Source organism: Scatophagus argus, chromosome 13 (genome assembly GCF_020382885.2).
Source record: "Scatophagus argus isolate fScaArg1 chromosome 13, fScaArg1.pri, whole genome shotgun sequence".
Classification (NCBI taxonomy): Eukaryota; Metazoa; Chordata; class Actinopteri; family Scatophagidae; genus Scatophagus; species Scatophagus argus.
Genome location: NC_058505.1, coordinates 8,994,267 through 9,020,793, shown reverse-complemented (window position 1 = coordinate 9,020,793; position 26,527 = coordinate 8,994,267). Strand labels below are relative to the sequence as shown.

Below are 26,527 nucleotides of genomic sequence, written 5' to 3'. Positions count from 1 at the left end.
ATGTTTGGTCTGCGTGAGCAAACTGTTGCATTTATTGTCTTACATTACTGTAGTCTCGCAGAGGAAATCTGTCGGTGTAAACGGTCATGTAATTTTAAGAAAAGATTTTATTTAATAGCTTACAGACGTATATGAAAATATACGTCACATGTTGCCTTGTCTACAGCCATATGAAACCTCATTTTATGGCAGTTTTATTTTATTTTAGGAATCCTCAACGGTTGTCAGTATTTCCAAGCACATATCAGATCTGTCTAAAAATCAATTCCATGAAGAAAGTGACACATTATTTAAGAAAAGTCTTGCATTGATTGCATGATATACTTTGATATGCCACGTAAACAACAGGATCCTTTTTGAGCAGGTTTTAACATTTGATTTTAACCATCTATATGCTCTTATTAATGTACTTGTTGTTGGGATTTATATTTTTGCAGAGTCCATTGTCATTATTATCTGTTTACCTCTCAGAATAGTGAGGGCTGCTGTCAGTTTGCCCCCCCCCCCCCCCACACACACACTGACTGATAGATAAGTTCATTACAGTGTGTTGAACGTGTCCAGTCTAACGAGGATCCATCAGTCCACTTGGGACAACATGGCCTCCTGAAGAGAAATCAATCACTGCTGCTATTTTCCAAAAAAGAGAGAGAGACTCATCTACCTTTCAGCTCAGGATGTTTCAGATGAAAATAATAATTTAGAACATCAATAAACGAAGCTAAGGCTGCATAACTAAAAACATTCAAATGTTAGTGAACTTGTAAGTTCAACTCCGAAGCTCTTGGATGAATGTTAAAAATTAAACGCCTCAGAGTTTGTATTTTTTCCGTAAAAGCCTTCATAAATTAAGAAATTCTGGATTATTTTGTTATTAAACTGGAAATGATTTCTTTAGGATTTTAAAAAGTGATATTTTTTATTTAAAATGCGTTCAATACCAAATCAAATAGCCGCGTAACTGCAGGTTGTTGCGTTTAGGCTTCTCTTATTACCAAAAAATGAATCGCAATGTTTACAGTGCAGGCCACATTTCTTCATTTTTATCAGATTAAAATACTTCCTAAAGATTTTTGGACCATTAAAACACCGTCACGCCACTCCGAATAATAAAGATTCAATCTTGATCCCATATTTCGTATAAAGCGATTTATTAGATCGATATACTTTACAGTTGTCCCTTGTTTGGTCATTATTTCCTTCACATCTTTTCTTTTTTTTCACAAATAGCTGTCAAAGATGGTTCCTACAGTTGTCAAACAAAATGTAAAAACGTCTTTACATGCAAAATGTGCTCAACAAATTGTACGAAAACACAAAACAAAAATTCAGCTTCACCAAATGAGGACATGCACATAACCAACAGAACATTTTGGCCCTACATATAAATACTTAAAAAATCTTTACAGTCTCATCTCATAGTGCCCTTTTGTACCAATTTTTACCCATTTATATTTACATATTCACAGGACAATAAATAAAAACGACAGCATTTTGCCGAATAATTGTCTGCGAGCAAATCTTCTTCTCTGCTCAGTCTCACCTCTCAGACAAAATCATCGAATCCTCCTTTTTGTGCTTCATGCGTTCAACAAATCAGCGGAACTTAGAGTCAATGTAAGTGTTTATCTATTATTAATAATTTTTGATTTTTTTTTTTTGTCGTCTGAGTTCATGGCCTGGTCCCTTGTTCTATTTGTTGATGCTGACTCCTCACGGCAAACCTGTTGACGTGAACAGGGATGGGGACCACGATTTTGGGGTTTCTCACCGGTTCTCCTGACCGGTTGTTAACGTTGCCGGCTTTGATCCGTTTCCATTTGGCCCTGCGGTTCTGAAACCAGATCTTCACCTGCACCTCGCTCAGTTTAAGGGCATGTGCGATCTGGGAGCGTTCAGTCAGAGAAAGGTACTTTTTACAGTGAAACTCCTTTTCAAGTTCGAGCAGCTGCTCGCTGGTAAAAGCTGTTCGTCTCCTCCGGCTCTTCCCCGCTGAGCTTCCGGTCGGCAGCGCCTCCTGAGAGCCGGTTTTTAGTTTGCTCTTCTGGGACAAGGAGCCACAGTTGTTCCCGTCCGAGAAACTCTCGTTCTCGCTGTCTGCGGAGCTGTCCTCTCGGTCGCTGCATACGGTGTCTGCTGATTTTAGGTCCAGCTTCTCGTCGTCCGAGCTGTACAGTTTGGTCTCACCTAAAATGTGAAGAAAGAAAGAGAGAGCAAACACATTCACACCGAGTCACTCACATGTCTGTAAGTCGGTAAAGTCTCACAACATTTTGGCATCAATCATTCGAACCCTTTTTAAGAGTTTGGTAGACTTGAAAAACTGGTTAAAAACACCGTTTGTTTTTGTTGCAACATTAACTGAACTCGTGTTGGGCCATTGCAGCTGTCCTGTGTGTAAACTGTGACATGTTCTGTAAGTTTTTACTTCAGCTCCACACGTTTGGCAACACAGAACACAGATTAATGTCTTTACAAAAAAAAAGAAAAATAAAAAATCTTGTTCAGTTCAATCTTGCCCAGTTCAGTATCCTTTAAAAAAGGAACTCGAAGAACAATTCAGAAATAAATTGCCTCTGTAGCCTCCTCTTAACAAACGTATATATCTAAAATGACAGATTTTTATGGTTTAACTGCCATCGAGTTGGATCCCTGCTAACTTAGCCTGTAATAAATGCCGTATCATTCATATTTATGTGGCCAAACAACCGTGACAAAACGGCTGCACGAAGAGTTTTACTTTTAATTTGAGTCAATCTCTGAGACCAAACATAAAACTCATCCTTAACGCATTTTTTACGCACTGTACTCACTTTTTTACGCAACAGCCACGAGTTCTGGATCTGCTGAAATACCAGTAAAAAGTAATGATGGCCGAGCTTACCTGATATTGTTTGGAAAGTTTCCGAGAAGTTTAGCAGCTCGGAGCCCTTATCCCGGCTGTGCATCTCCTCAGAGTGCGGACTTTCCTGCCTTCTCGCTCCGGGGTCGGCAGCGCTTAAACGGGGACCTGGGAGTTCTTGTGGTGGGTAGAAACTGTCCGGAGGATCCGAAAAACTCGGCATCGTCGTGGTGAGTGCAACCATTGATGGCACCCCTTGTCCCAAACTTGCACAGAACGTGTTCGTGAGCCGTCCCGCAAAAGAGGCCAAAGGTGCAAGTGGAGGTATACCCGACGACAAAGGCGAGTGGGATAAAGCTTGTGGAATAACCAGAGGTCTGTACGGCATGAACATAGGATAGCCCGTGTAGAGCAGGTGTCCCGGTCTGGGCTGAGGGGTTCCTATCAGCGAATCGATTGAAAACGCCGTTCCTTGGCCGCCTGGTCTCTGCATTTTGCAGTCAAACGCTTTTATTTGGTGGGAACTTGAAAGCAGGTGTTCCTTTCCTCGCGCAAAACGCGCAAAACTTTCAGTGCAAAGACAGAGTGAACTGAAAGTAGATCCTCTGCCGTGTTGTCATCCCGTACTGGAGTGGACTGCCTTCCCGGATCTCTGCACTCTATATGCGTCAGTCAGTCGGGCGCTCTGTTGTGTGCCCCACCGCTACCTTTTCCCTCTTATTTGTCACACACTGAGACATAAACACACGCTCTCTCTATCTATCTACCTCTCCCCTCTCAACTCCTCCCTGCGCCCATCTCCGATGCATGTGTGTGTGTGTGAGAGAGAGAGAGAGAGAGAGAGAGAGAGAGAGAGAGAGAGAGAGAGGGGGGAGAGGACGAGAGCGCATTGGTTATCATCTGCAATACAAGAGGAATGAAAAGGGGGTGTTTCCCTGGGGGCTCATCCATCTTCCTCAAATTACGCTTCATTTCCTTATTCAGCCTCTGACTTTTTGGCCGTCTTGAGAGGCGGTAGTTTCCCAGTGGAGACCAAATAGACGGGTCGCACCCCCAGCCCTCCTCCCCCTTTTGCCAGGTTCACCATTGACTGCAAAACGGTGTGAGAGACTGTTCCAGTCCTTCCCCTTCTATAATCGTTGACCACACCAACCCAATCAGCTATTATTAATTTTGATTGATGATAAGTAATTACTCTGGATTCAAGGGACAGCGTAAAACAACGGTGGCTTTTGTTGGAATATTGGGGCCGATGGGCATCAGAGTCAGGAGGGAGGAGAGGCAGATGTTTCCCCGCTCTGTGTCCTATTCTGCTCGGCTAAAAACAATGCGTTTGGCTTCAGAAAAAGAAGTGCTGCAACAATTGTTCCCCGGAGAGAGATACTCTGTGCGAAATTAGATTCAGATAAAAGACGTTTATGCGAGGTCAACTGCAGTGTTGACACGGACACACAGTGGCCAAAGTCACATGTGTTTGAACTGTGTGTGTGTGTGTGTGTTTGTGTGTGTGTGTGGGGGGGTATTTTAAAAGCTGTGAATTATAAACTTCAACGTCTCTTTCCGATCATCTGCCAACAAAACCAGCCCCCCCCCCCCCAAATAAAAAAAAAAAACAGAAAAAGTGTTTTTTTTAAATACATTTATATTAAATAATGTATTTTGCTCTGTGCTTTGGAAGATCGAATTCATCCCTGATCAAAAATGCATACGGAGAGAAGGAAAAAAAAAATCAGGTTTCTCTTTTCTTTAAGCATTGGTTTAATCGCAGCTCATTTCACCTTTTAAATGGCAATGGGAACTGATGATGATTAGCCCTATTGAGTCCTGGGTGCCCGAGCTCTCCAACTGGTCGTCTGATTGCACGAGGACATAAACATATCACCACCGACTCTGATTAGCAGTGGAGGGCCAGGCCAGGCTAATTCTTATAATTGCAAGTGACTTCAGCAGCACCTCTCTTTGATCTATTGAAACCATTTGCCGAGCTCCTCTCCCCCTTTTCTTCACTGAAACAGATTCTGATGTTGCACAGCTCCTCTTCACTTTTTTGTTTTTTTTTTGTTAACGAATCTTTATGGTCACCAAATCAAATTAACATTCCTACAGAATATTGATTCATTTTGATCTGCAATATTTTTCTGCCTTCTGTAACAGATCACTAAAGTAGACCCAATTAAAATGGTCTCCCACAGATTTCAATTCAGTCCATATATTTTAATTGTCCCAAGAGGTGATTAAAATCTTGTCACTGCTGTTTTTTTTTTTCAATATAAGTTAAACTTATGAAATCTGCTGAAAAGATCCTTCCATGTTAACTCATTTTATCGCAAAGGACTGACGGGAGGAGCCTTGACTGGTGCAACTTATTGAACTCTCGTCGTTTGTCTTCCTCTTGTTTCGAACTTGTGGCAAAGCTTGTCGTTCATTTCTGAATCAGACCACCAAGATAAATAAACTTGTCGGAATCTATTGAGAAAAGTCCAAATTATAAACGGCCCAAACGTATTCAACCCGACTGAATGTGGTTGCAACTTGTTTTAAATGCTGAACTTTATATATATTTTTTTTTTTTTAACTTTAAGCCTTAATCTGATTTTTCAAAAACTATATTTTCATCAATATTTTTCTATCAAGCCAAAGCAAAAGAGAAGAAAGACAGAAGATACGAAAACAGCAAATAATAAAACAACAGTGACGACACTGCATGGCCTCGGTGGGTTATTTTATTTTATATCAAGCCCATTTTTGATATAAACGACCTAATTACAATCATATCGGTGGGAATAATTATTTATGCAAATATTCTATGGCAATCCTCAGTGTATAACACAAAATCATGAAGCGCATTAACATCAAACTAAAATGATCATCATTACGTATAAAAATACAAGCATCTGAGTATCTCTACTATCAGGTGCACAAGTAAAAAAAAAAAAAAATGTTACCTTAAGATAAAGAAAATATAAAACATATAACACAATTGCATTCTTACTATTAGGCTTCGTCAACTCTAGTCTACAGCTCCCTCTTGTGGTGTAAAATCAAACATGTGACTGTGCTGAAAGGCTGATCTGAAATGAGAGCGACAGAACAAGCAGCTGTTTCTCCCTCCTGAAAAGCTTACAAAAAACATATTTTAAAAATAAAATCTTGCGTATTATTTCAGTGCTACAGTTGTTGCCTCTACTGTAAATATGATCTTGACTGTTAGTATATCGTGAAGCACTCAGTCTCCATCAGGACTCACACTAACTAGAGACCACACAAAGTGCTTTCAGTGGACATATCCTCTGTAGTCAAGGAGCAGGTAGTTTTTGATGAAGGTGGGCACGTTAAGTTTAGGGACCACCTTGTGAACCCGGCCCTCCAGGAAGCTCCTGAGCCTGCACCGAGCCAAGTGCTGCAGGGAGCGAGGAGTGAGTTCCAAGGAGAAGACTGACTCATAGAACTCCTTGTGCTCCTGGTTGGATAAGAACACAGATGAACAGATGAAGATCATGATACACTGATATTATTAGTCTCAATGTACAGTAAATTGTCATAGCATTTTGAAATAAATTATCATTAGTAATTAAACAATCAATAAGAAATGTATGTTTTGCATATTCAACTGTATATTAGCTCTTTGTGATTATCAAACTACAGCTATAAGAATGCTGCACAACCTTCAAAAGACATTGATTTTTTTTTTTTTTTTTTTTTTGGTATGATTTAATCATAAGAATTTTTTTGTGTATTATTTCTGTATTTATTCACTTAGAGTTTATTCTACTGCTCAATATGTAAGGTGGGTCACCTCAAGTTTAAGATTTGTGAACTACAAAAAATAATTTAGTGGCCACTGGTTTTAGAGCTTTTGTAATGTGCCCAAAACATGCAACATTTGAATGTGAAAATACCAAGAAGAACTGAAAGAACATGCAATTCAAAGAAGTTATATATTTTTAAAAAAACTAAAACCTTAAAAGATTTGTCTTAAAACATTCACACCGGTTTTGTGACCCTATGAGTTTGTTACTTAACAAGCTTGCCTTGAACACCTCAGGTGGCACAGACTCAACCCAGGTGTCTGTGACCTTGAGGTGACTGTAGGCGTTCAGAAGAACCTCAATGGTGCGTGGAGACTCGGAGCAGTGATTCAAAACCTAAAAGAAACACCACAACACAGAGCACATTCATATAATCATCATTTAAGTTCAGGAGCGAGCTAGTGACTCCATAGAACTGAAGAAATAAAGTAATTAAACACTTGTGAAATGAACAGATTGGTCCTCCCTCCAGGGGTTTAACTGGAAATTATGCAATTAGTGCTAATTAATCTCCTATTAACACTTGCCTAATTAGGAACCAGGCATTTTGTCTAGTGCACGTGGGTTCACTGATAGTTGTAGTCTGTTTCCCGCAGAGAGTGCAACACTTCATGTTGTGTCATGAAATGGGAATGATTTGAATGTGAAGTTGTGAAGTCTGGAATATTACAAGGAACAGTTTAGTGTTTCAAGACTTGTTTTTTTCAAGGTGTTACATGTGCAGTACTTGCTAATTATACAAAATGAGCCACCTTGATGACTAATTGGCTCAAACTGTTAATACAATATACTACTACACACCAATCTGCAAAGCTTTTTCAAATCCATGTTCACCCCTTTTGTCCTTCATGTCTTTGGATAACATGCTGCTTTTGTTTTCCTACCATGGGCAGAGCTCCAGGCCACACCCGAATAGAACCGTGGTTGAGCAGAGCGCGGACAATTCTCTCAGGCTGATGGGAAACCTTGTAGCACGCCACCTTCAGGATGTTGTGCATGGGAGCTTCACCGCCGTAGTCCATGTTGTTAACGCAGGCATCGTTTGCCAGCAGCAGATCCACTATGTCTGGATTTACATTCTTACAGGCCATGTGCAAGGGACTGTGTTTGTCCTGGTCCATAGTGTGGACGTCGGCCCCTGCCCCCAGAAGAATCTGGCACACCTTGAAGTAACGTTGTAGGTCCTGCATCTCCTGGCGTTGTGAACAAGCAGCATTCAGAGGTGTGAGACCCTCAATGTTCTGTTTGTCCACGGCAGCTCCATAACGAAGGTAGAGCTCAGTGTGTTCTGGGAGGCCGTTCCTGGCTGCCACGTGTAAGGGAGTGTCGTCTTCATCTGTACTGCGGCCATTGATTGCTGCGCCATACTGAAGGAGGTACTTGGCACATCTGCATGCAGAATTACAGAACTTTGCTTTGTACACAAATTGTGTTCTCATGTACACGCCATAATTTCTATTTTTTTTAATTTAGCAAAGCTATTCCACAATTTTTTTCCCTCCTAGGTTACAAGTACCTTTGGCTGAGAATCACTGCATTTGACAAAACACTGGCATACACTTTCTGCTTTTGTTGTCCTTTGCTCACTCAAGGGATTACAATTTCTACTTTTGTACTGCTTTACTCACTCAAGTGATTCAGGACTGGTGCAAACGTGCAAAGGCATAAGGCCTTCTTCAGAGACAGCATTGGCGTTGGCACCGTGGATCAGCAGCAGTTGGGTACACTCTGGCTGGCAGTTTTCACAGGACTCATGCAGGGCAGTGGTTCCCCCAGGGGTCAGGTCTACACTGGCCCCACGCTGCAGCAGGAGTCTCAGGCAGTTGGTGAAGCCTCGGCCAGCTGTGATGTGGAGTGGCGTGGTCAGCTCCTGCTCATAACTCAGTGACCACAGTCCTGCCAGTGGGGAGTACAATGGTCAACTTTGAGCTCAACCCTCAGGATCATTGTAAATAAGCAGACATGTTAGTTTTAAGTTCTACAAGACTGGCCGTGCTGTCATCTATAATATATTTCAAAGTATTAGTGGTTGTATGTCTCCTCCTAATACTCAGTAAAGGTCAACAAAAAAAAACTTGCATCGTAAAGAAAAGAAAGACCAACATTTTTGCAAGTTTATATATAAAATGAAAGTTCTGATAAACCTACTCAGGCATCTGTAGTTAAATCTGAAGTTCTTCCATTCTTCTATGTTGCTTGTGTCATAAATGGCATCAATAAGGTGGTAATAGTTGTCGTCGTCCACAATGCTGAGAATCGTAAGCTCATCACCCACAAGTAGAGAGTTCCAGAACTGCAGCACACAACCTGTGGCTTTGGCTGTGGCGATCACATCGTTGCGGAACTTCTTTTGTTTGCGCCACTTAACCTTAGGTGCTACATAAGCCATAGTAGAGCTAACTTGATTGTTTTTATATTAGTTTGTTTGTCTGTTTTAGTAGACGCTGCTTCTCCTGAAGGAAATAAGCACTTATGCAGGTTGTTTGTGCAGGCAGGACTATTTCAGGGGGGTGTTATGTGATATTTTGGCTGACCTGGTGAACCCGTGCAGCAGCCAGTGACTGATGTGTTGCATGTCACCCACCCACCGATCCAGCTAATCCGCTGATATCAATGGACAACGCTCTGATGCATTCAACAAACTAAAAAGAAATTATGCTCTAACAAAGAGAATAAGTATGATAACCTCCTGCACAGGCCCATTGCTAGCGTTTTGTCTTCTGCCAAAAATCTTAGGAACACCAGCAGTTGAAGTTGAAGTTGACTCAAAATGCGAGTCTCCCACAAAATATTAAAGCAAACTGCTTATTTCGTTTTCACTGAAGGACCACACTTGAATCCAGTCTGATTATGTGTTAGTGGACATATGATGGTTCCTATAAATGTTGCCTTGTGCTCTGTTTCTATAAATATTGCATGACTGTGTCTTTAAATCCTGCCTCTGGGTTAGATGTAACAGTTGCATATAGGCATATATGACACAGGTAATGTGTGCCACTTCTGTGAAAATAAAAAATACTTTTGACTAATTATATGAATTGCTTAAATAATTCCTAATGAAGAGAGATGTTGTCTCCTACCTTCGCCTGTGGCAATCCAGCGCATGTCCCCTCCTTGTGGCTCAATGATGAGGTTTGCTCTGGATCCTCTGGGAAAGAGGTGCTGCAGAGCCTCCAGGTCTCCTGTATACAGAGCATTCTGGACAACAACATCTTGGCATATAGCTGCTGGCAGGCCAATACCGGACCTCAGGGGTGCCCTGTCCCTGGCCTCCTTCCTCAGCATATAGCTATTGAGGTGACAGGAGGCCAGCTGCTTCTTGTACTTGTATCGCTCCAGCATGTCCTCATCAAGTTCAAGCGAGCGTAAGGCCATGGGTGTGAAGACAAAGCTACCTCGCGACATCCTGAGTGGAAAGTGGTTGTGTAAAATGTGTATGATCAAGTGAGGGAGATGTCTACAAGGGCCTGTCGCTCTATTTCTGTTGTTGTTTCGCTCTCTCTGGCTAATGTCCACCGTGTGCCTGCCGGCTGTTCGTAGGGTTGGTTCACAGAGTTGTTTTGATATTCGGTATGAGACCCTCCCTGCAGTGTGACAAGCAATGCTATTTTTATGTCTCACATGCAGCCACTCAAGCCTGTCATATTTGCCTTCAGCAAAGTTACAGCTGTGAAGCGTCTCTTTCAGGTTGTATCAAAATTGTTGAATAAACTCTTGTTTCTTGTGTGATGGAACATGTAGACTGCACAGTTTCTTATTGCACTAAATATTGATCAGGGGAAATGGCAGGTTAACTTACAAAACATATTGCTAACATTACATTTACAGACTTTAAAGTTCAGCATATAAAAAGGACCACTTATTTGATCACTTATTTGAGATTTTTGCATTCGGTGTTACCACCTCTTTGACTCTAAATGCGGTGAGCAGGAATGGTTCATGTAAAGGGTCATGTCATTGGATTTGTCATTGGATGTCATTGGATTTACTATTCTCAGCAGCAGTAACAGTCACCACTGACAAACATCTGGGCAACTTTAAAGGCCAAATTTTGTCTTGACTTTTTTTCTTTAAGGAAGAGCAAATAAGAACGCCCTGTTTGTAAGTCCCTACGAGTTTGTGTGTCTGCTCAGTGCTTTTTTTTTCAAGAGCCTTAATGGATTTTATGTACCCACATGGCTCCCTCCATTAGAACATTAGGCTGAATGACTGGCAACCGCTGTGTCACTCTGCCCCACGTGTAGTGTTCTGATGGTGGAAGGACGGCACATAATTACGCCTCTTAAGCCTACTTGCTAAGCTTCTGACAAACATCTCTTTTGACTGATGGACCTCCATTTTTCAGAACTGGTAAGAATTCTACCCAGTAGCAAAACTGATCCCAAGTTTTCATGGATGGCAAAGATGACTCAGAATTTCTTTTGTGTTTTTGGGAAATCGATTCACTTAAGCTCTGACATCACCATGTATTAAAATTAGCTGTATTCAATAGACAGTGTGTTTTAAACTAGACAAATTTTAATGTCTGTTTATCCACCTCTGTGTTGGAGTCCATCAAGATGCATGCAAGCGCTTTGGAAAACAAGGTCTGCAACACAGGTGGAGAAATATGTGACGTTCATGAGGAGGCTTTACCTTTTTTGAAAACAGAAGCATTGCTGCATCTCATCTATACCTTAACGACTGTTCTGGTATGGAAATCAAGGTCATTTATTTTATGTTACAGTTTGGTAATAGATGCCACATTAAACTGAAGGCGAGTAAGAGTTTCAACTTTGAAAACACACATTACCAGAGAGAGACTAGGAATATTGTTTTTGCGGCTGGAGTACATCCTTTTAAATGATATACATAATGAGTTTATAATATGCATCTGGGCTACCTCCTCTCTACTTTGATGTCTTCCAAATGGCCCGGGTGTCATCAGCAAAACATGTAGGCACTTTCCCGCCTCATTGACTCCCAAATGTATTTTAAATATCATTCCTGGTAACGCAATTATTTAAAACGCTGAACTAAACACTTACTAATGGGGAAAAAGACAGCGAGTTCGATAAATTCATTTCTCAAATGGTGGGCATTCATGTTTTTTTCTGTTTTTTTTTTTTTTTCTCTGTGAAGCAGAGGCAACTCTGATGGCAACAAAAAAACATCAGCGGTAGTAACACCCCCTGCCCTCACAGCCCCCCGCGGACATATTAAATCTTTGGTTTCCTCACATTACCCACCAGTAGCTGTCTTTCTGAGGTTTTCTGCATTGTGGTCAACAGTCTTCCTCTCCCACGGTGGTAAGAGGCTGGACATCAGCAACAGCCCTGATGAGAGTGAGGCACTTCATTTATGCAATCATAGGCAATTAGTTCCCTCTGATTATGTGTCTCTTAATGCTGTTTTGAGTACTGTGGCACACAGTAATACAGAAAGAGATTAAACTATAGCCCTCCCTCCACACTGAGCAGTCATTTAATATACTGAGAACATAATGAAATGTACACAGTAATTACAGTAATATGAAATGCTAATGGGTTTGCAATTGGATCTTTTGTTAGTTTATGTCAGAGTCAGTGCACCCAAAGAAATTCTAAGTTTAGAGAGCACGTCACCAATCAGAACACTCAATTATCAGTCAGGTGTTTCTTATTTTAATGATTTATGTGTTATATTCTTATTCCCATCAGAGGAAGCCAGATCATGTCTGGCATATGGGCAACTCTGTGCTGACAAGAGAGAGATTAATCTGCAATTTAATATTTCAGTTCACGTATTGTGAGTTAAAGAGAAATAGGGTCTGATGTTTGTATTCAGGAGGTAGAATAGCTGAGAGGTCACCATGGAAACATGATAATGAGCATGCTTAATTGGCTGGAAACATTATCTAACAGGGAGCTAGTTGCTGTATTCATGCATTTATTTACTAGTTTTGATGCAAATCTTGAGTTATAATTTTCTTAATATCATATTGTCTCTCATGCTCCAAAAGGACACATTAAGTTAGACACTCACAGTCCTCTTTTAGTCATGACATCAAAGCCCCTCTGATAGTCACTCAACAGTGGTTTACCTCCATATACAGTATATAGCTCATCAGATTCAACAGCATGACTTAGACAAGGTGCCCTGTTTGCAAATCTCCCCCAGGTCTCATTATGATGCTTGTGGTGTTGGTGGAGATCCTAAATGAATTTATAGAGCTTGGAATTGAACAGTAGCTCCAAACTATTCTGTGGAAGCATGATTACTTTTTCTGTACTCTTTCAGCTCTCAGCCCTCTACCTATAATGTATTGTATCGGTCTTTGCAGATTCCAATTGTCTCTCAATGCACTGATCACCACGCAAATAGCCCTCTGTTTCATCATGACAATTGAGAGGTTCATATTTCAACCTAATAGTCCTGTATAACTTTAACCATCTATCACAACCTCATTTCATTGCGGTTGCAGTTAATACGCGCTTCCCTGCCAAGTGGAACATTTTCTAATGATGCACTCTCACATGAAAACAAGGCAAGCCAGCCAGTGCTCTGCATCACTCACTAATGCACCCATCCATAATGTGTTCATAGCAGTCTGCCTAAAGGAGACAGCAATGACTACCGCTTGGCATGGGCATGAAAGGGGATATGGGGAAGGGTACAAGATACAAAACCTAAATGGCTATGATAATCGTGAACAAAGTCACTGCCATCAGAGACTGTATCACCCTCATAATAACATCTGTAGATTTCATATCATTACCAAGAATACTGGGAAACATCTAAAATGGGTATCTCAACAATAACAGCCAGCGGTGGGAGTCACTTTCAAATGCAAAGCCCAGCTTTGTAAGATGTTGACAAGGGTTGCCTAATAGGTGTATGTAAAGCCTGATGTAAACACCATCCTAATTAGAGAGACCTTTATCAGTTCCCCCATTTTATGCAGATTGGACTGGTGCAAACGCTAGTGTGATTATCCTGTAATCAAGTACTATTCAGTTGACAGTGTCGTCTTTTAAGAACCTGATTAGAATACATAACAAGGATACAATGTTGCATTATTTCTTCTATCAGTTTATAAATATCTGTTTTAAAAGCTAACTGAATAATGGAGTCTTGTCAGGCTTTGGATGAGTGCAACAGAGTTGAAAAGGGTTACTTTTTAAGCAGTCCATTGTAGTATTTTGAAATATAATGATAAGTGAACAGCTTGCACATGTCATGTACTTGTTACAGGTGAGATGAAGCATGATTACCATTAAGTCAGAGCTTCATACCTGTTATTCTCAAACATAGAAAACGGTGAAAAACTATTTTACATCATTACCCCTGTTTAGAGGACATTTTTAGCTGACACAAAAAATATTCTGTGACTTTGACCAACTTCTAATAGTTATTGGTGGTTTGGTTTATGTGTTAGACCTAGACACTCCTCTTTGTCAACTTGTAAAACGCATAAGCAAAATTAATAGATTATCAGATAATCTATTTATATTAAGTCCTTATAACATAAAATTTAGGAAATTGATAATTTTGTTGTGAATTAGGAAACGAGGAAGAAGGGTAACTTCCGGTCGCCATCTTTGTTGGGACGGTTGTAACCTGAGAATTTCTCTGATGTTTGGGTTGGAGAGCGACTTAAAGGATGTCTTCTAAACTTGGGTGAGTGTCGTATAACGACAGTGTTTTTTTGTTTTTTGTTTAAAAATTTGGTGTGTTAACACAAACAATAACTTAAGCTCTGCCTGTAATTATTGCAGCTTGTAGTAGTAGGACAACGATGTATGCTAGCTCAGTAGTTTTCAAACTCGGGTCGGGGGTCCTTCCCGACAAAAAGGAGAATAATTTATTCTCCCAATAATTCCATCCGTAAGTAACACAATGACAGAACGTATGACTATTTTGGTCATGGGTTCCAAATACTTTCAGTAATAAAACGTCTAAACGCTGATTCTTATCAGATGGGGAACCCCGGGATGAAATTTCATCACTTTGAAGTCAGTCAGGCAGTTGAAGGCATTGAAGGGACTTTGACGTGAAAAGGTTTGGGAATCCCTGCGCAAGCCAGAATGTCTGTCGACATGTTAGCTAGCTATAGCCACTGATTTTCCCTTGACACGAGACAGTTGTGACAGTAGTTATTTGTGGGATTCTATCAGTCGACTCTCAGAGCTTCTTTCCCATCAAGATTTCGAAGTTTCATAATGATTGCAGAGGAGTTGTATTGTCCTAAATCATGGACTAAGATCGTAAATTAAATTCGAGATTAGCTTGCTAGCAGTAGGTCAGCCAGGTGTATGGTTTGTTGTCCACGTAGTTTCCACCTGTCTGGGCGGTGTCTCCTCAAACACAGGTGCATTTGGTTTGGGACTGATGAGGCTGTCGGATGGACATGTGTGGGACAGGTATGAGGATTCTCAAAGGAGATACTTTATGTAATCGCATGTTGTTACCTACCAACATCATAGAATTAACACTCATGCTTTATTAGGAACATCTTTCAGTTTCCTTTTGTGTCTTAATACTGTTGTAGTAAGACTGTCGAAAAGTATTAATGTGAGAGATACTATCCAAATAATTCTGAGCAGATGGGTATTAACGATAAATGCAGAACTGTACTGACCACATGCATGGGTTCATTGTAGTGACGTTTGAAGTGAAGTTTCGGTCAACAACTGACCCTACAAATAGGAACATTTCTGCCAGTAAAGTGAGAAATAAACGGAACTACATTAGATACAGTCGACAGTTTTCCTTTAACAATGTCATATGCAGTTCATATGTTCTTTTATCAAAGACGTAGACTCAATACTCTGAAGCACTGTGCCTAATGTGATAGACGTAAAATATCACCATCTAGTGGCTAATACGGACATCACATTGCCTTTCCGCGCAAGAGCAAAAAAATAAAATGAAAAGATAGTCTTTTTATGCATTTATACAAATCAACCATGTTACAAAGCTACTCGTGCACAGAGTTGAAAGCCTTGTCATTACAACTCGGAAGTGCGTTGAAGTCTTCATTTGGAGCTGGTATACTTTGTGACCGCTTTGGTGCCTTCAGACACGGCGTGTTTGGCCAGCTCCCCGGGCAGCAGCAGTCTCACTGCAGTTTGCACCTCCCTGCTGGTGATGGTGGAGCGTTTATTATACTGAGCCAGCCGGGACGCTTCTGTGGCAATCCTCTCAAACAGGTCGTTCACGAAGGAGTTCATGATGCTCATGGCCCTGCTTGAAATCCCAGTGTCCGGATGAACCTTTTGAAGACAGAGGGCAATGACTGTTAAGTTATATATTTATTTATTTAAACAGGGAAGCCGAAGCAATTAAACCTCACCCACCTGTTTCAAAACTTTATAGATGTACATCGCGTACGTCTCTCTTCTTTTAGCCTTTCTTTTCGCCTTTTTCTCACTTGAATTCTTCCCCTTCTTCTTGGATATATCATTACTCATTTTGAAACTGTTTGAAAATTGACAAGATTAAGTTTGTCAGACGCTGTAGCAAGTAGTTTAGGAATAATCATCCCAGTCTCCTGGCTCTCAGGCAGCTGTTTTTGTAGCGTGCGTTAATTAGTGACTGATTTAGCTCACCTGCTTTGTCTGTGGTTGATCGACGGGCCCTCCACATTAAGATAATAGTAATAATAACTACAACTAGGAGTACCTAAGGGGCCTTCCACTCGTGTTTATTCAAGCAGGTAGTGTTTGTTGTCATATTTGCAGTCTTGCACGGCAGCAGTGTGATAAATGAATTTAGAGTTATGAAGTTTCCAAAATTGCACTTGAGAATGGTATCCACTGGGTGGCGCACTTGCACCGTTTTTTTAGGGCTCATGAAATCTTATTCATGGAGTTGACTACATATAGTCATTTCCACTGGTAATCCTCAGTAATCTTGCATGTAGCTTTTATCTTAGAAACTATTTTAGACCTAGCAGATACTATAACATTTACAGGAAGACACTTTGGAGCCATATTTAGAATTATATTCAGTGTTTAAGTTCATGATTGATTTACATGTATGCCTGCATTGTTTTCAAATAGATTACCAAACACTTTGGCTGTGCTTATTAAAAATGTATGGTATTATAAGTATGGGTTAAAGAGGGCACTTACCTGCAAATGCCATGCTTGCAAGTTCAGGCTGTACAGTTACTTCTTGCATAAATGATTTTGTGTCTAAACCAACTACGAATTGGCACTAATTGTGAAGGACTAGGATAAATTTAGCTTTGTGCTTGATTTTTCTGGTAAATTATGATTTAAGCATATTCCTACTGTATCCCCCCATCACATTCAGATACCAGAACAATTCAGATAGTATGAATACAGTTTACAATAACTTGTCACTAGTAAGTGCACAGTGATGGAGCTCTAACGCCCCCTGGTGTGTATACAGTGAACTATTGATGTTGTAAACAAAATGCATTTTAGGTTTAGTTTGTGTCACTGTCTGATTGTAACAGTGTGGCTCTTTGGTTATTTTAAAATGTGTGTTTACATCTCCAAGCTTATGCTTGATTCTGCACCCTTGTATGTGTAGAAATGATATTCTTGTTTTATTTGAGATGGTATGTTGACATCTAAATTGGTGTGTGAGTGATAGTCATTTAGTATAATAGCAAATTTGAGGACCAACTGACTGATTTTGACCATTTTTCAGAGTTTTCTAAGGTGGCATGCCAGTAACACAATTCAAAGATATATCCATCTGGCGTGTGTGTGTATCCATCCTATTTCCTTTGTCACAGACATTTTATCAGTTTGATTGATCCAAGGCACTTGAAGGAACTGAACACAAATTATTGCTTTCATCATACATGCACATCTCCCTCATTGATAAAACACTTTGTCAGTCTCATGTATTACTATCATACCAAGACTTGGCACAGTTGTAGTGGTTTTTAACATGCTAATGAGGTTCTACTCAAGTTTGAGATGCATCCGTATCATAAATAATCCGACGGGTATGCAGTGAATGTGCCAAAGTTGCTGCAGCATCACCCTCTATCAAGGGGGCTATTTCATTTGAGGAGTGAAGTAAATTGACAGCAGTGGTAAAGCAAAAACACCTGAGAGCTCTAATAAGCAGTGGAACTTAGCAATAACAGTTTCATCATAGAATCTTTTTGGGTTTTATATAGCTTGACTTACTACTTCAAACCCCTAGCAAGTTACAATTATTTATTACAAAACATTGATATATATTCAGCCTGAGCAGCATAGAAACCCATCCATGTTATTTGTCCTCAGGTTTTACATGAATTTTTTTTGCTGTGAAAATTCCTGGACTCTCTGATATACTCCTAGATTTACCAAATATCTATTTTTTATTTCTTCTTCTATAAGAGATGGGTACATTTGTGTCTATGAATGATACCTTAATGTTACAGTTTCAGTATGTAATTACTGCTACCTGTTTTTAGTCCATTGCCATTTCTGTGTCCAAGGTCTTTTTCTTCCCCTCTCAGTCTCTGCACAAGCACACAACAGATACAGAGCAGTAGATTACATATGAATAGGCCCTTATCTCAGATGCCGTTTATGCAAGGTCATTTACAGCAGCTGCCACACACAGTGAATTGTACCCATTGGTTGAGTGTATTGTGAAGCCCGTTTTTTTCCTCTGTTGTCTGGCAGATATATGCTGTTTGTTTGTTTCATCTGTGAAGAGAAGATGGAAAAAAGGTGAGTACGATATGTGTACACATCTGCTACCCTTCTACATCTGTCTGACAGTGACAGAAAAAGAAAATGTTGCCTGTTCTGTTTAGCACAGCCTTTCATATCAACATACTGGCTAAAGGCGACATCGAGTGTTTGTTTCTACCTTAATAGAACAAAGCTCAGCTTGAGACCTGCAGTGATTACTCTGTAGTTGCCACATGTTTGGGACACACAGTTGTTTCATGGTTTTGTGAATATATTCAGACTCAAGCAAATGTTCAAGCTTGATAATTTGGTCCCTTATTGAATGACCAGTTCAAAACCTAAACAAATCGGCATTCAGCACTTAGCTGTAGAAGAAATGTCTGTGATACAGTACAGATTAAAATGTGTCAAAACCGTTATTTGCTGACTTAACTACCGTCGCAAACATAATAGTTGTTGTAGAATATTGGCTGCACACATAACATGAGGTTTATAGCGGATTGTTTGCATTTAAACTCTGTTCCAGTCACTGACTTTGGTTTAGTTGCAGTCTTCTCATGCAAGCTGCTGAGCATTATACCTTACAAAACAAAGTGCTTAGAGGTTGAGATGGCTCTAAAAGATGATATTTTAAGTCTGTCTCTCTATCTCTAGTTCGGTTTGTGTTTTTATGTCCTCCCACTGTCACTGCTCCATTCACTGCTGTGCTACATCTCTGCTTCTCCTTCTTTAGCTTCATGATGTATGTGCTCTCAAATGACTACCTCAGTGCAGGGCTCACTTCCTAACAGGGCAGTCTGTTCTCTGAGGTGCATGCCAAATTTGCATAACTTGCACTTCACAAAGAATAACTTAGCTTTACGTCATATCAGCTTGTTTTACTTCTCGTAGATTTTTTTGCTGAACTATAGTAATCATTGCACATTACTTAACAGCCAATATTAGATTAGACCCACATAGTCTCTGTTCTGTTTCCACTAAATTAAGATGTTTACTTCTCACATTAGGTTAAACCTTTGCTTGAAGTATTCTTCCAAGGCTCTTGAAACACATCTTTGATGATATCAGACATACAGCACTGCAGACCACCAAAATGAGTGTCATTATCTAAGACTGTATGTGCATTAAAAACCATTCTCAACCATATTAGTTTTGTTGAGAAATAAGTCAGATTAACAGTAATGAGAAAATAGCACATCTCTGTCTATTCAATTATCACGTATCCTGGCTTGAGTTGGCATTTGATACAGTAGCTCTTGATCACATTTTATAATTTCTGGCAATGCTTAATGTTTAAATGTGCATTAACTCAGATAAAGCTTTTGTTGATTAATAGACACATAGAACATTTTTTGGATGTACAGAAGAAAAATCAGATTTATGCTCAGCGAAATGTAAATCAGAAGCACTTACACAAAGTATGATCAAATACATCAGACCAAGAGAAGATTATGATTGATAGCTTAATTATATAGTGCTGTATTACAGTATATCAAACATTTCTGTGATTTGTCATTTTAAAAACTAAAAGCTCCTCACTCTTGTTTAGGTTGCATTAGGATCATCTAGCCTGTATAGTTTATTGCGTATCTGCAATCTTGAGTTGCTTTAACAAATATATTTGTAACATATGCAGTTATGACACTGTGTCAGTCATGAAGAACAGACTAGACACTAGTCTAGCTGGAATTTTTCAAAACATCAGTTGATAGTTAAAAGTCAAACTCTAAGGACCCCCTAAAAATAGAGTGCAGTGCTTAGCAGCACCTCAAACGTTACCCCTCCTTATTAATATTCACTGCATTATGCTGTGCATTCTACCATCTACTTGAAAACCAATTACTGTTGAAAAGTCCACCACTTTCATCCTGCAATCTGCAACAACAGGCATGCCTGCCAGTAAAATTTGGAATTTAAGTTTGCTAATCTTTATACAGGACAACATTAAACCCAAATGTACTGAGAATACAAATAAATACAGCTTGAAGAGTATTGGCAGTCTATTACTGGATATGGGAATTGCATTGTCAAATGCTAATTTATGCCAAAATGACAAACAAAATGAATCACTCTAGTATTGAACATTTATAAAAGATGCAAATAGATGTTTGTTTGTTTCACTGGAAAAAATGCCCTTATTTATGATAATCCACTTTTAATTCAGGTTTTAAATCATTGTTTAGTTACTGTGAATGACTGTAATATCCTTATTGTAGTCACAGGATTTCACCTCAGTGTTCATTGTTTCTTCACATTAAAGGTGAGGTTAGTTTTGACAGGTCACTTAATATTGGGATGCAACTAACAATCACTTTCATTAGTGACTGGTTTGCCAGTTGTTTTTCATGATTAATCAACTAATCACTTTGTCCATAAAATGTCATGAAATTGTGAAAAATGCTCATCACAGTTTCCCAGAGCCAAAGTAACAGTCCAAAACTCCAAATTCATTCTTCATTTACTATACTAAATAGCAAAGCAGAGCAGCAAATGCTTTTGTTTAATCAGTCAATTCCAGTTTTACTTAATATCATGGCCACATCATGTAAAATACTGTCTGTACCATAACCATTCAGCCAAATCCTTCCTTGATTTCTGTTTCAGGCAGCAACTCAAATGAGACTCCTTGCTGAGGGATTTTTAGTCAGTGTTTGTCGGCAACATTGAGTCACTTGGCACTGTTTGTGAATGAAGATATATTAAAACTCAGTGAAGGTCTCACATGCTAAATGGGCACTTGCATCATCCATCACTGAAGTGTTTTAGCACATTAATCTTTAGCAATCATGACTGTGAATACAAAGGGTGCATCTGAATTTTATACATTTTAAAGTATAGGAAAGAGTTGGTTAGCCTTGAGTCGACGACAGCTGCTTGTAAATTCAAACATCTTCATTATCAGTTAGTGACATTTTGACTAGGAATAGTGTCTTACATATTTAAGGCGTTATAAAGTTATGAGTTATTAAAAGTGGCTCAGTCCTGGTTTGATTTAACTGCTGTTTGCTGTTTTGTGGTTTGCACATTGCAATACCTCGGACAATGTTATGGTAGACCTAATCTAAGTCTTGGCATTTCCTGTCAGTTGAAAAGACTGTAATAGTTTTTGACTTCAGACATCATGCTACATTTTCTTTTGTGGACATTTTTTAAATATCTTCTTAATTATCACCGTGTTGTTGACACTTTATTTTTTAAGTTAATTGATGAAATGCTTTGTGTGGTTTTATCTTAACTGCATACCTCAATAGTGTTCAGGGTAATGGTTGCTATGGTCTCTGTGCTTGGTTACCAGGGCAGAATATTGATTTAATCCTCAAGGGCTGTGGTCATATCCTTGGCAGTTCACCTATTGTTATGATAATAAGGCATCCCTGGGTAGCCAATGAGTGATAATCTTGTTTGGTCCACGGAGAAATGAAAAGGTTTCTCAGAATGGTGTGCTGACATTTTAACCCCAATAAAATAACCAACTCCATTACTGGTCAAGCCTGCAACTCCTGTTTAGTCACACACAGCGAACCATGTCTTATAGCCAGTCTGTGAAATGCTTTTGGGATTGAATCATTGCTTGGAACTGAAAGAAAAAACATTTTTTAAATATTTTTTTAAAAAAGAAACATTTAACCTGTGCTGTCACAGGAGAAGACATGATTTAAATTAAATGAATAATGAATCATAAGCAATACCGAAGAAAACATTAACCGGTTGGTTGATCGTATACTTGCTTGTTTTTCTTGTTTACATTGTTATGAAAAGGTTAAAGTGAGGACATTTCTGGAACTCTGTTACGTAAGTCAGTGCAATAAACATGCAACCTGTGGCATTCTTTTATGCAAGCAAACATGTTGGCAGAGGCTGTTGGAGCAGATTAGAGAATGATGACACGGTGATGGTGGTGTTCAGATTGAGAGACTTCCCATGTGAGCACAGACACACAGGCAAAGCAGCCATTCAGCAGTGGGATGGATCCTGACTACTAAAGAGGAAGAGGGAGAGAGAGAGAGAGAGAGAAAGCCGAAGAGAGAGAGTGAGAGAGAGCAAGAAATGGGGGAGTGGTGGGAGTGAGAGAGGAAGCGAAAAAGAGAGTGAAAGGCTCCACACGGCAGAATATAAATCTGTATGTTAACAGAGCTAAAGCTGGAGGTCTCGAAGCGGCGTTAGTGGTTATGCTGTTTGGGGGGTGGCCATAAAGCATCAAGAGGTGGTCTTCCCTTTTAACTGAGGATCTGTGCGGGAAGTGGAACCTAGGGAAGCTGTGAACCCCGGTTGTCAAGCGCTGGTGGGCTGGTCGGAGGTCTCTGACCCCCTCATTTTCATCTCTGGAAGAAAAGAGAAGAGCAAAAGAGACACGAGAGGAAAAGGAAGGTGGCAAGGGATCAGTGAGCCATTTCTCTCTTTATTACCTCCATTCACAAAACCATTGCATCCCATTATCACAGCGATGTAGAGGCATTCTCTCCGATTAGAGGAGGAAGGGTCCCATTGACTGCTGAGGCTTAGCACCTCTCTCCAAACGCGAGCCCTTTTCATTGCAGCCCCCCTTCCACTCATCTCTATCCTTACGTCCGCTATTTTCTCTGTTCTTCTCTCTTTTCTTGTCCTTTGTATTGCTGTCCCTTTTCACACCACTCAGGAATCAGGAGCCATTGCGTTTTGGTAGAAGTGGGTGTCTCTGGAGCTGTCATTGTGTTTGGTGCCGCTACAAAGGACAGCTGAGCAGGGAGTGAGAGAGACAGCTTTGGAGATAATAAAATAGCAGCCTGAAAGAAAAGGGGGGACCTGGGACTACAGGAACAGCTGACATCCAGTGGAAGGTGAATTGTGATGAAAAGACAACTGTTACAGAGACTGACAAACCATCTTAAGGTAGCTATTGAGACCATTACCACTTCTTGAAGGAATAAAGAAGCAGTGTACCAAACCAATACTGTCGGTCGGATTCTGCTATTGCTGTTGCTAAGCAAAGTCTTTAACCTGAAGTTCTTGGGGAGACAGTAGTGAACATCACTCTGCAACCATGAAAGGGAGCTCAGAGGAAAGCATTGAAAGCATCAGGCCCTCCAACCTGCAGGCTTTTGCTAACATATCCACCCTACATGGCATGAGTCACATATTCGCCTACGGGCACATGACATTCCGTCGGTTTCTGTGGACTCTTTCCTTCCTTGGTTCTCTAGGCTTACTGATGCTAGTCTGCATGGATCGAGTGTCATATTACCTGGAGTACCCTCACGTCACCAAGCTGGATGAGGTGGCTGCGACTAACCTCACGTTCCCGGCTGTTACCTTCTGTAACCTCAATGAATTCCGCTTCTCCAAAATCACCAGAAATGACCTCTATCATGTGGGAGAGCTCTTGGCCCTCCTCAATAATAACTACCAAATAGCCAACCCACACTTGGCTGAGCCCGAAGTTCTGGCTGCCCTAAAGGATAAGGCAAACTTCCAGAACTTCAAGCCCAAACTGTTCAACATGACTGATTTCTATAACCGCACAGGTCATGACATCAGTGACATGCTACTGCAGTGCACCTTTCGAGGAGAGGATTGCTACCCAGTGAACTTCACCACAGTGAGTATTCATGCATACATACTCTCTTGCTGTAATTTTACAAAGTAAAATGCCTGATGCCTGGCTTTTTAATGCATTTGGTTCTCTGATATAGTCCAGTGTTAATGTTCTTGTTGTTTATTTCTAAAGTGCTGCCAGTAATTACAAAAGCTGTTGTAGGTGTGTTTTGGTTTTGTGCACTGTAGTTGATGTTTGATGTTATACTGAGAGCAAGTAGTGGATAAAACTTGTGATTAGGCTTAGATTCAGAAGTGAAATACTGCCTTGTTTTTGCTATTACTGACCTTTGATTTCCAAATAGAGGAAAATTATTTTTACTAGGTGTTTTCTCATAACTTGAGGAAGCATTTTTTTTCCATTATATGTTTTACTGAGGTCAAATAGATGGTTAAGAATGCAGACAAAAATTTGTTATTGCAAGTGTGATGCTTTACAGCTTTGTTCAAATCAAAGCTAACTGATTATTGCCTTGTTATGAGGTTGGTGTCACTGTGCTGTCTGCTGTCATTATTTTCCAGCCTTTGGTTATTCTGATCATTCAGATGTTCACCATTGCTGCTCTAAATTACCTGTTTCAGACAAGTTATTGCTCAGTAATCATTGGAAACATTTTAGTGTTTGTTGTGCCTTTCAAATGTCTGAACAAAACTGATACTTATATATATCATTTTTTAAGAGATCAAGAGGTGTTATGGCGCACTAAACAGTCATAATCGTTGCTTTGATTCATTCTTCACTCCATTTGGCTATGCGTCCAATCAAGCCGAACTATTCATTCACCAACAGTATGAATGAAGCGGTGTTATTTCATGGTAGTTATGCAGTATCTGAAATTCATGTGTATTATGATATCACTCCAAATTATCTTGGAACCTGTTTTCTTTACTCTTATTGCTATCCAATGTTGGGGTCAAGGTTTTAGTTTCAGCAACCTGTTTCACTACTATTAGTCCACTTTATTTTAGGGAAATACATACCCAAAAAGCATCAGACAAGGGTCTGCGTGGCTTCATCCAGGTTGACCATTATTTTATTTAAACAAGAGAACTGTATGTTGACCAAAATGGAAAAAATAATAAAGATGCAGCCTAGGGATATGCAGCACTGCAATATCACTTGTTTCTGTTTCACTTCCCACTCTTATTTCAAGATATTATTCTCACTGTGTCCTTGTCCTGTATCCCATCTTTTAAAGTGCAGGTTTGATGGAGTAACCCCTCGCTTACTTATCTCTCAATTGAGTCTATCCACTCTCAAAAATGTGATTCTTATCTAAGTTGTATCTTTAATCAGTCCCTAAAAGAAATCCTAGCAGATGGACAGTTTTAAAGTGACTGGCTTTATAATCTTCACTGTTGATCAGAACTCTTCTCTGCTGTATGGAGGGGATAAAACATTAATTTCATTTTGCCTTTCACTCTCATTTCTTTTCCATTTGTATTTTATGAATGTTGTGAATCGGGAAAGCCTGCATTGAGTTTCTGAGCAGCACTCATGAGTTTCTTGAGAAACAAATCATTCATGGGAAGCTAATTGCAGTTGTATTGCTTGACTGAAAGTGCTGCAGCATAAAATGAGTTGGTAGAAACAGTTAATGAATTTGATTTTGCTGCATGTTTACTTGTTACTGTTGGGCACATTTGGTGGTCCAGCAAACTGAACTTTCATCTGCCCATAAATTACTGGCATCAGATTTGAACAGCATTGTTGATAGCCATCCATATGTGGTTTGCTGTTTGGACAAAGTGGTTAAAGCAGTGCCACAAAACGCTGCATTATGCTCTGAGTGGACAGAAATGTGTTTGTCAGGACTTGGATGAGTGCCAGCGTGCCATACCCATCTAGCTGAGTGTTTGGTACTGTATCTGATAATGAACTCATACAACTAACTGTGAACACCGAGCTTGACTCCCTAATGGAGTAATGAGTCCATAACCTGCTTCAGTGGGGGGAAGGAAACCATATCACTACTGTTCATTAGAAATCTTCAGCAGAAAACATGAAATCAAGACATTTTTTAATATACCGCTTGTATTTTGTTGACTTTGTCTACTAATATGTGTCCATGTTGTTTTCTTTTCTAAACACAGAATCACTATTCACTGGCACTATACTGATATTTAGACGACAGACTCAGGAAATTTTCAATTACTCAGTTCCCTCCACAGACATGTTGAGAGGAAGATTTACAATGCAAAGGACTGTGGAACTGATGAGCTTTGACCTTGTATAAATGCAAGAAGAATTCCATTAAATCTGGATTACGCGGTTGGGAAACAAAGCATCCAAAATGTTTTGCATTGGAATGGATGGCTGGGAAGGGAAAGAATGTCAATTTGTAATTCCACAATTCCACTAATGCAATCAACCATTTTTATTCACTCTTGATGATTTCATGGAGCATATGTTAACAATAAACCGTGATTTTTCTTGTGGCTCTGTTTTAAGAACATTTTATATGACAGTTGAAATTCAAAATAGCTGCTAGAGCTTGTCAAAACAGGAAAGCTATTAAATGAGTTAGCTCTCTAGCGCCCTGTCAGTTGTTAGGCCAAAGCAAGCCGTTTCAGTTTTTAGATCAGCTTTTTCCAGGGCACTTTTTAGATTATCATAGTCTTTAGATGACATGATGATCTGTAACCTCCGAATTCTCAAGCTCAGATTTTTTCCA

The 26,527-nt window shown here is 39.8% G+C and overlaps 4 protein-coding genes across 6 annotated transcripts; 1 reads left to right on the top strand and 3 right to left on the bottom strand.

Moving 5' to 3' along the window:
- Window positions 1-1,182: 1,182 nt before the first annotated feature.
- Window positions 1,183-3,554, bottom strand: gbx1 (gastrulation brain homeobox 1). Its single transcript, XM_046408916.1, has 2 exons — window positions 2,885-3,554; window positions 1,183-2,187 (listed from the first exon to the last, which is right to left on the bottom strand). The coding sequence occupies exons 1-2, from the start codon at window positions 3,333-3,335 to the stop codon at window positions 1,673-1,675; spliced, it is 966 nt and encodes a 321-aa protein (XP_046264872.1). The 5' UTR covers window positions 3,336-3,554; the 3' UTR covers window positions 1,183-1,672.
- A 1,991-nt stretch (window positions 3,555-5,545) lies between these two features.
- asb10 (ankyrin repeat and SOCS box containing 10) lies at window positions 5,546-10,238 on the bottom strand. Of its 2 annotated transcripts, none has more exons than XM_046409643.1 (5): window positions 9,732-10,238; window positions 8,280-8,547; window positions 7,536-8,040; window positions 6,874-6,987; window positions 5,546-6,302 (listed from the first exon to the last, which is right to left on the bottom strand). In XM_046409643.1, the coding sequence occupies exons 1-5, from the start codon at window positions 10,054-10,056 to the stop codon at window positions 6,117-6,119; spliced, it is 1,398 nt and encodes a 465-aa protein (XP_046265599.1). In that variant the 5' UTR covers window positions 10,057-10,238; the 3' UTR covers window positions 5,546-6,116. The 2 variants fall into 2 exon arrangements, with proteins under 2 accessions (XP_046265599.1, XP_046265600.1); XM_046409644.1 differs by lacking the exon at window positions 9,732-10,238 and adding an exon at window positions 8,800-9,276.
- A 5,311-nt stretch (window positions 10,239-15,549) lies between these two features.
- zgc:92591 (uncharacterized protein LOC436997 homolog) lies at window positions 15,550-16,174 on the bottom strand. The gene is made up of 2 exons (XM_046409228.1): window positions 15,969-16,174; window positions 15,550-15,884 (listed from the first exon to the last, which is right to left on the bottom strand). Exons 1-2 carry the CDS (start codon window positions 16,080-16,082, stop codon window positions 15,648-15,650), a joined length of 351 nt encoding a protein of 116 aa, XP_046265184.1. The 5' UTR covers window positions 16,083-16,174; the 3' UTR covers window positions 15,550-15,647.
- A 1,130-nt stretch (window positions 16,175-17,304) lies between these two features.
- Window positions 17,305-26,194, top strand: LOC124069788 (acid-sensing ion channel 1C-like). Of its 2 annotated transcripts, XR_006845101.1 has the most exons (3): window positions 17,305-18,317; window positions 23,783-23,856; window positions 25,947-26,194. XR_006845101.1 is itself a non-coding variant. In XM_046409226.1 (2 exons), exons 1-2 carry the CDS (start codon window positions 23,302-23,304, stop codon window positions 25,971-25,973), a joined length of 582 nt encoding a protein of 193 aa, XP_046265182.1. In that variant the 5' UTR covers window positions 21,386-23,301; the 3' UTR covers window positions 25,974-26,194. The 2 variants fall into 2 exon arrangements, 1 of the variants encoding a protein (XP_046265182.1); XM_046409226.1 differs by lacking the exon at window positions 17,305-18,317 and having other exon boundaries at window positions 21,386-23,856.
- The last annotated feature ends 333 nt before the right edge of the window (window positions 26,195-26,527 follow it).

What these genes read in the sequence shown, in the direction of transcription:
- asb10 (XM_046409643.1), bottom strand. Translation starts at nt 10,056, where the DNA reads ATGTCGCGAGGTAGCTTTGTCTTCACACCCATGGCCTTACGCTCGCTT. An exon ending in CTGGATTGCCACAGGCGAAG is followed by an intron (nt 8,548 to 9,731) that starts GTAGGAGACAAC and finishes CCCCACTGGCAG; the next exon opens with GACTGTGGTCACTGAGTTAT. An exon ending in TGCCACCTGAGGTGTTCAAG is followed by an intron (nt 6,303 to 6,873) that starts GCAAGCTTGTTA and finishes TTATCCAACCAG; the next exon opens with GAGCACAAGGAGTTCTATGA.
- gbx1 (XM_046408916.1), bottom strand. Translation starts at nt 3,335, where the DNA reads ATGCAGAGACCAGGCGGCCAAGGAACGGCGTTTTCAATCGATTCGCTG. An exon ending in AACTTTCCAAACAATATCAG is followed by an intron (nt 2,188 to 2,884) that starts GTAAGCTCGGCC and finishes TTCACATTTTAG; the next exon opens with GTGAGACCAAACTGTACAGC.
- LOC124069788 (XM_046409226.1), top strand. Translation starts at nt 23,302, where the DNA reads ATGAAAGGGAGCTCAGAGGAAAGCATTGAAAGCATCAGGCCCTCCAAC. An exon ending in ACCCAGTGAACTTCACCACA is followed by an intron (nt 23,857 to 25,946) that starts GTGAGTATTCAT and finishes TTCTAAACACAG; the next exon opens with AATCACTATTCACTGGCACT.
- zgc:92591 (XM_046409228.1), bottom strand. Translation starts at nt 16,082, where the DNA reads ATGAGTAATGATATATCCAAGAAGAAGGGGAAGAATTCAAGTGAGAAA. An exon ending in TCTATAAAGTTTTGAAACAG is followed by an intron (nt 15,885 to 15,968) that starts GTGGGTGAGGTT and finishes TGTCTTCAAAAG; the next exon opens with GTTCATCCGGACACTGGGAT.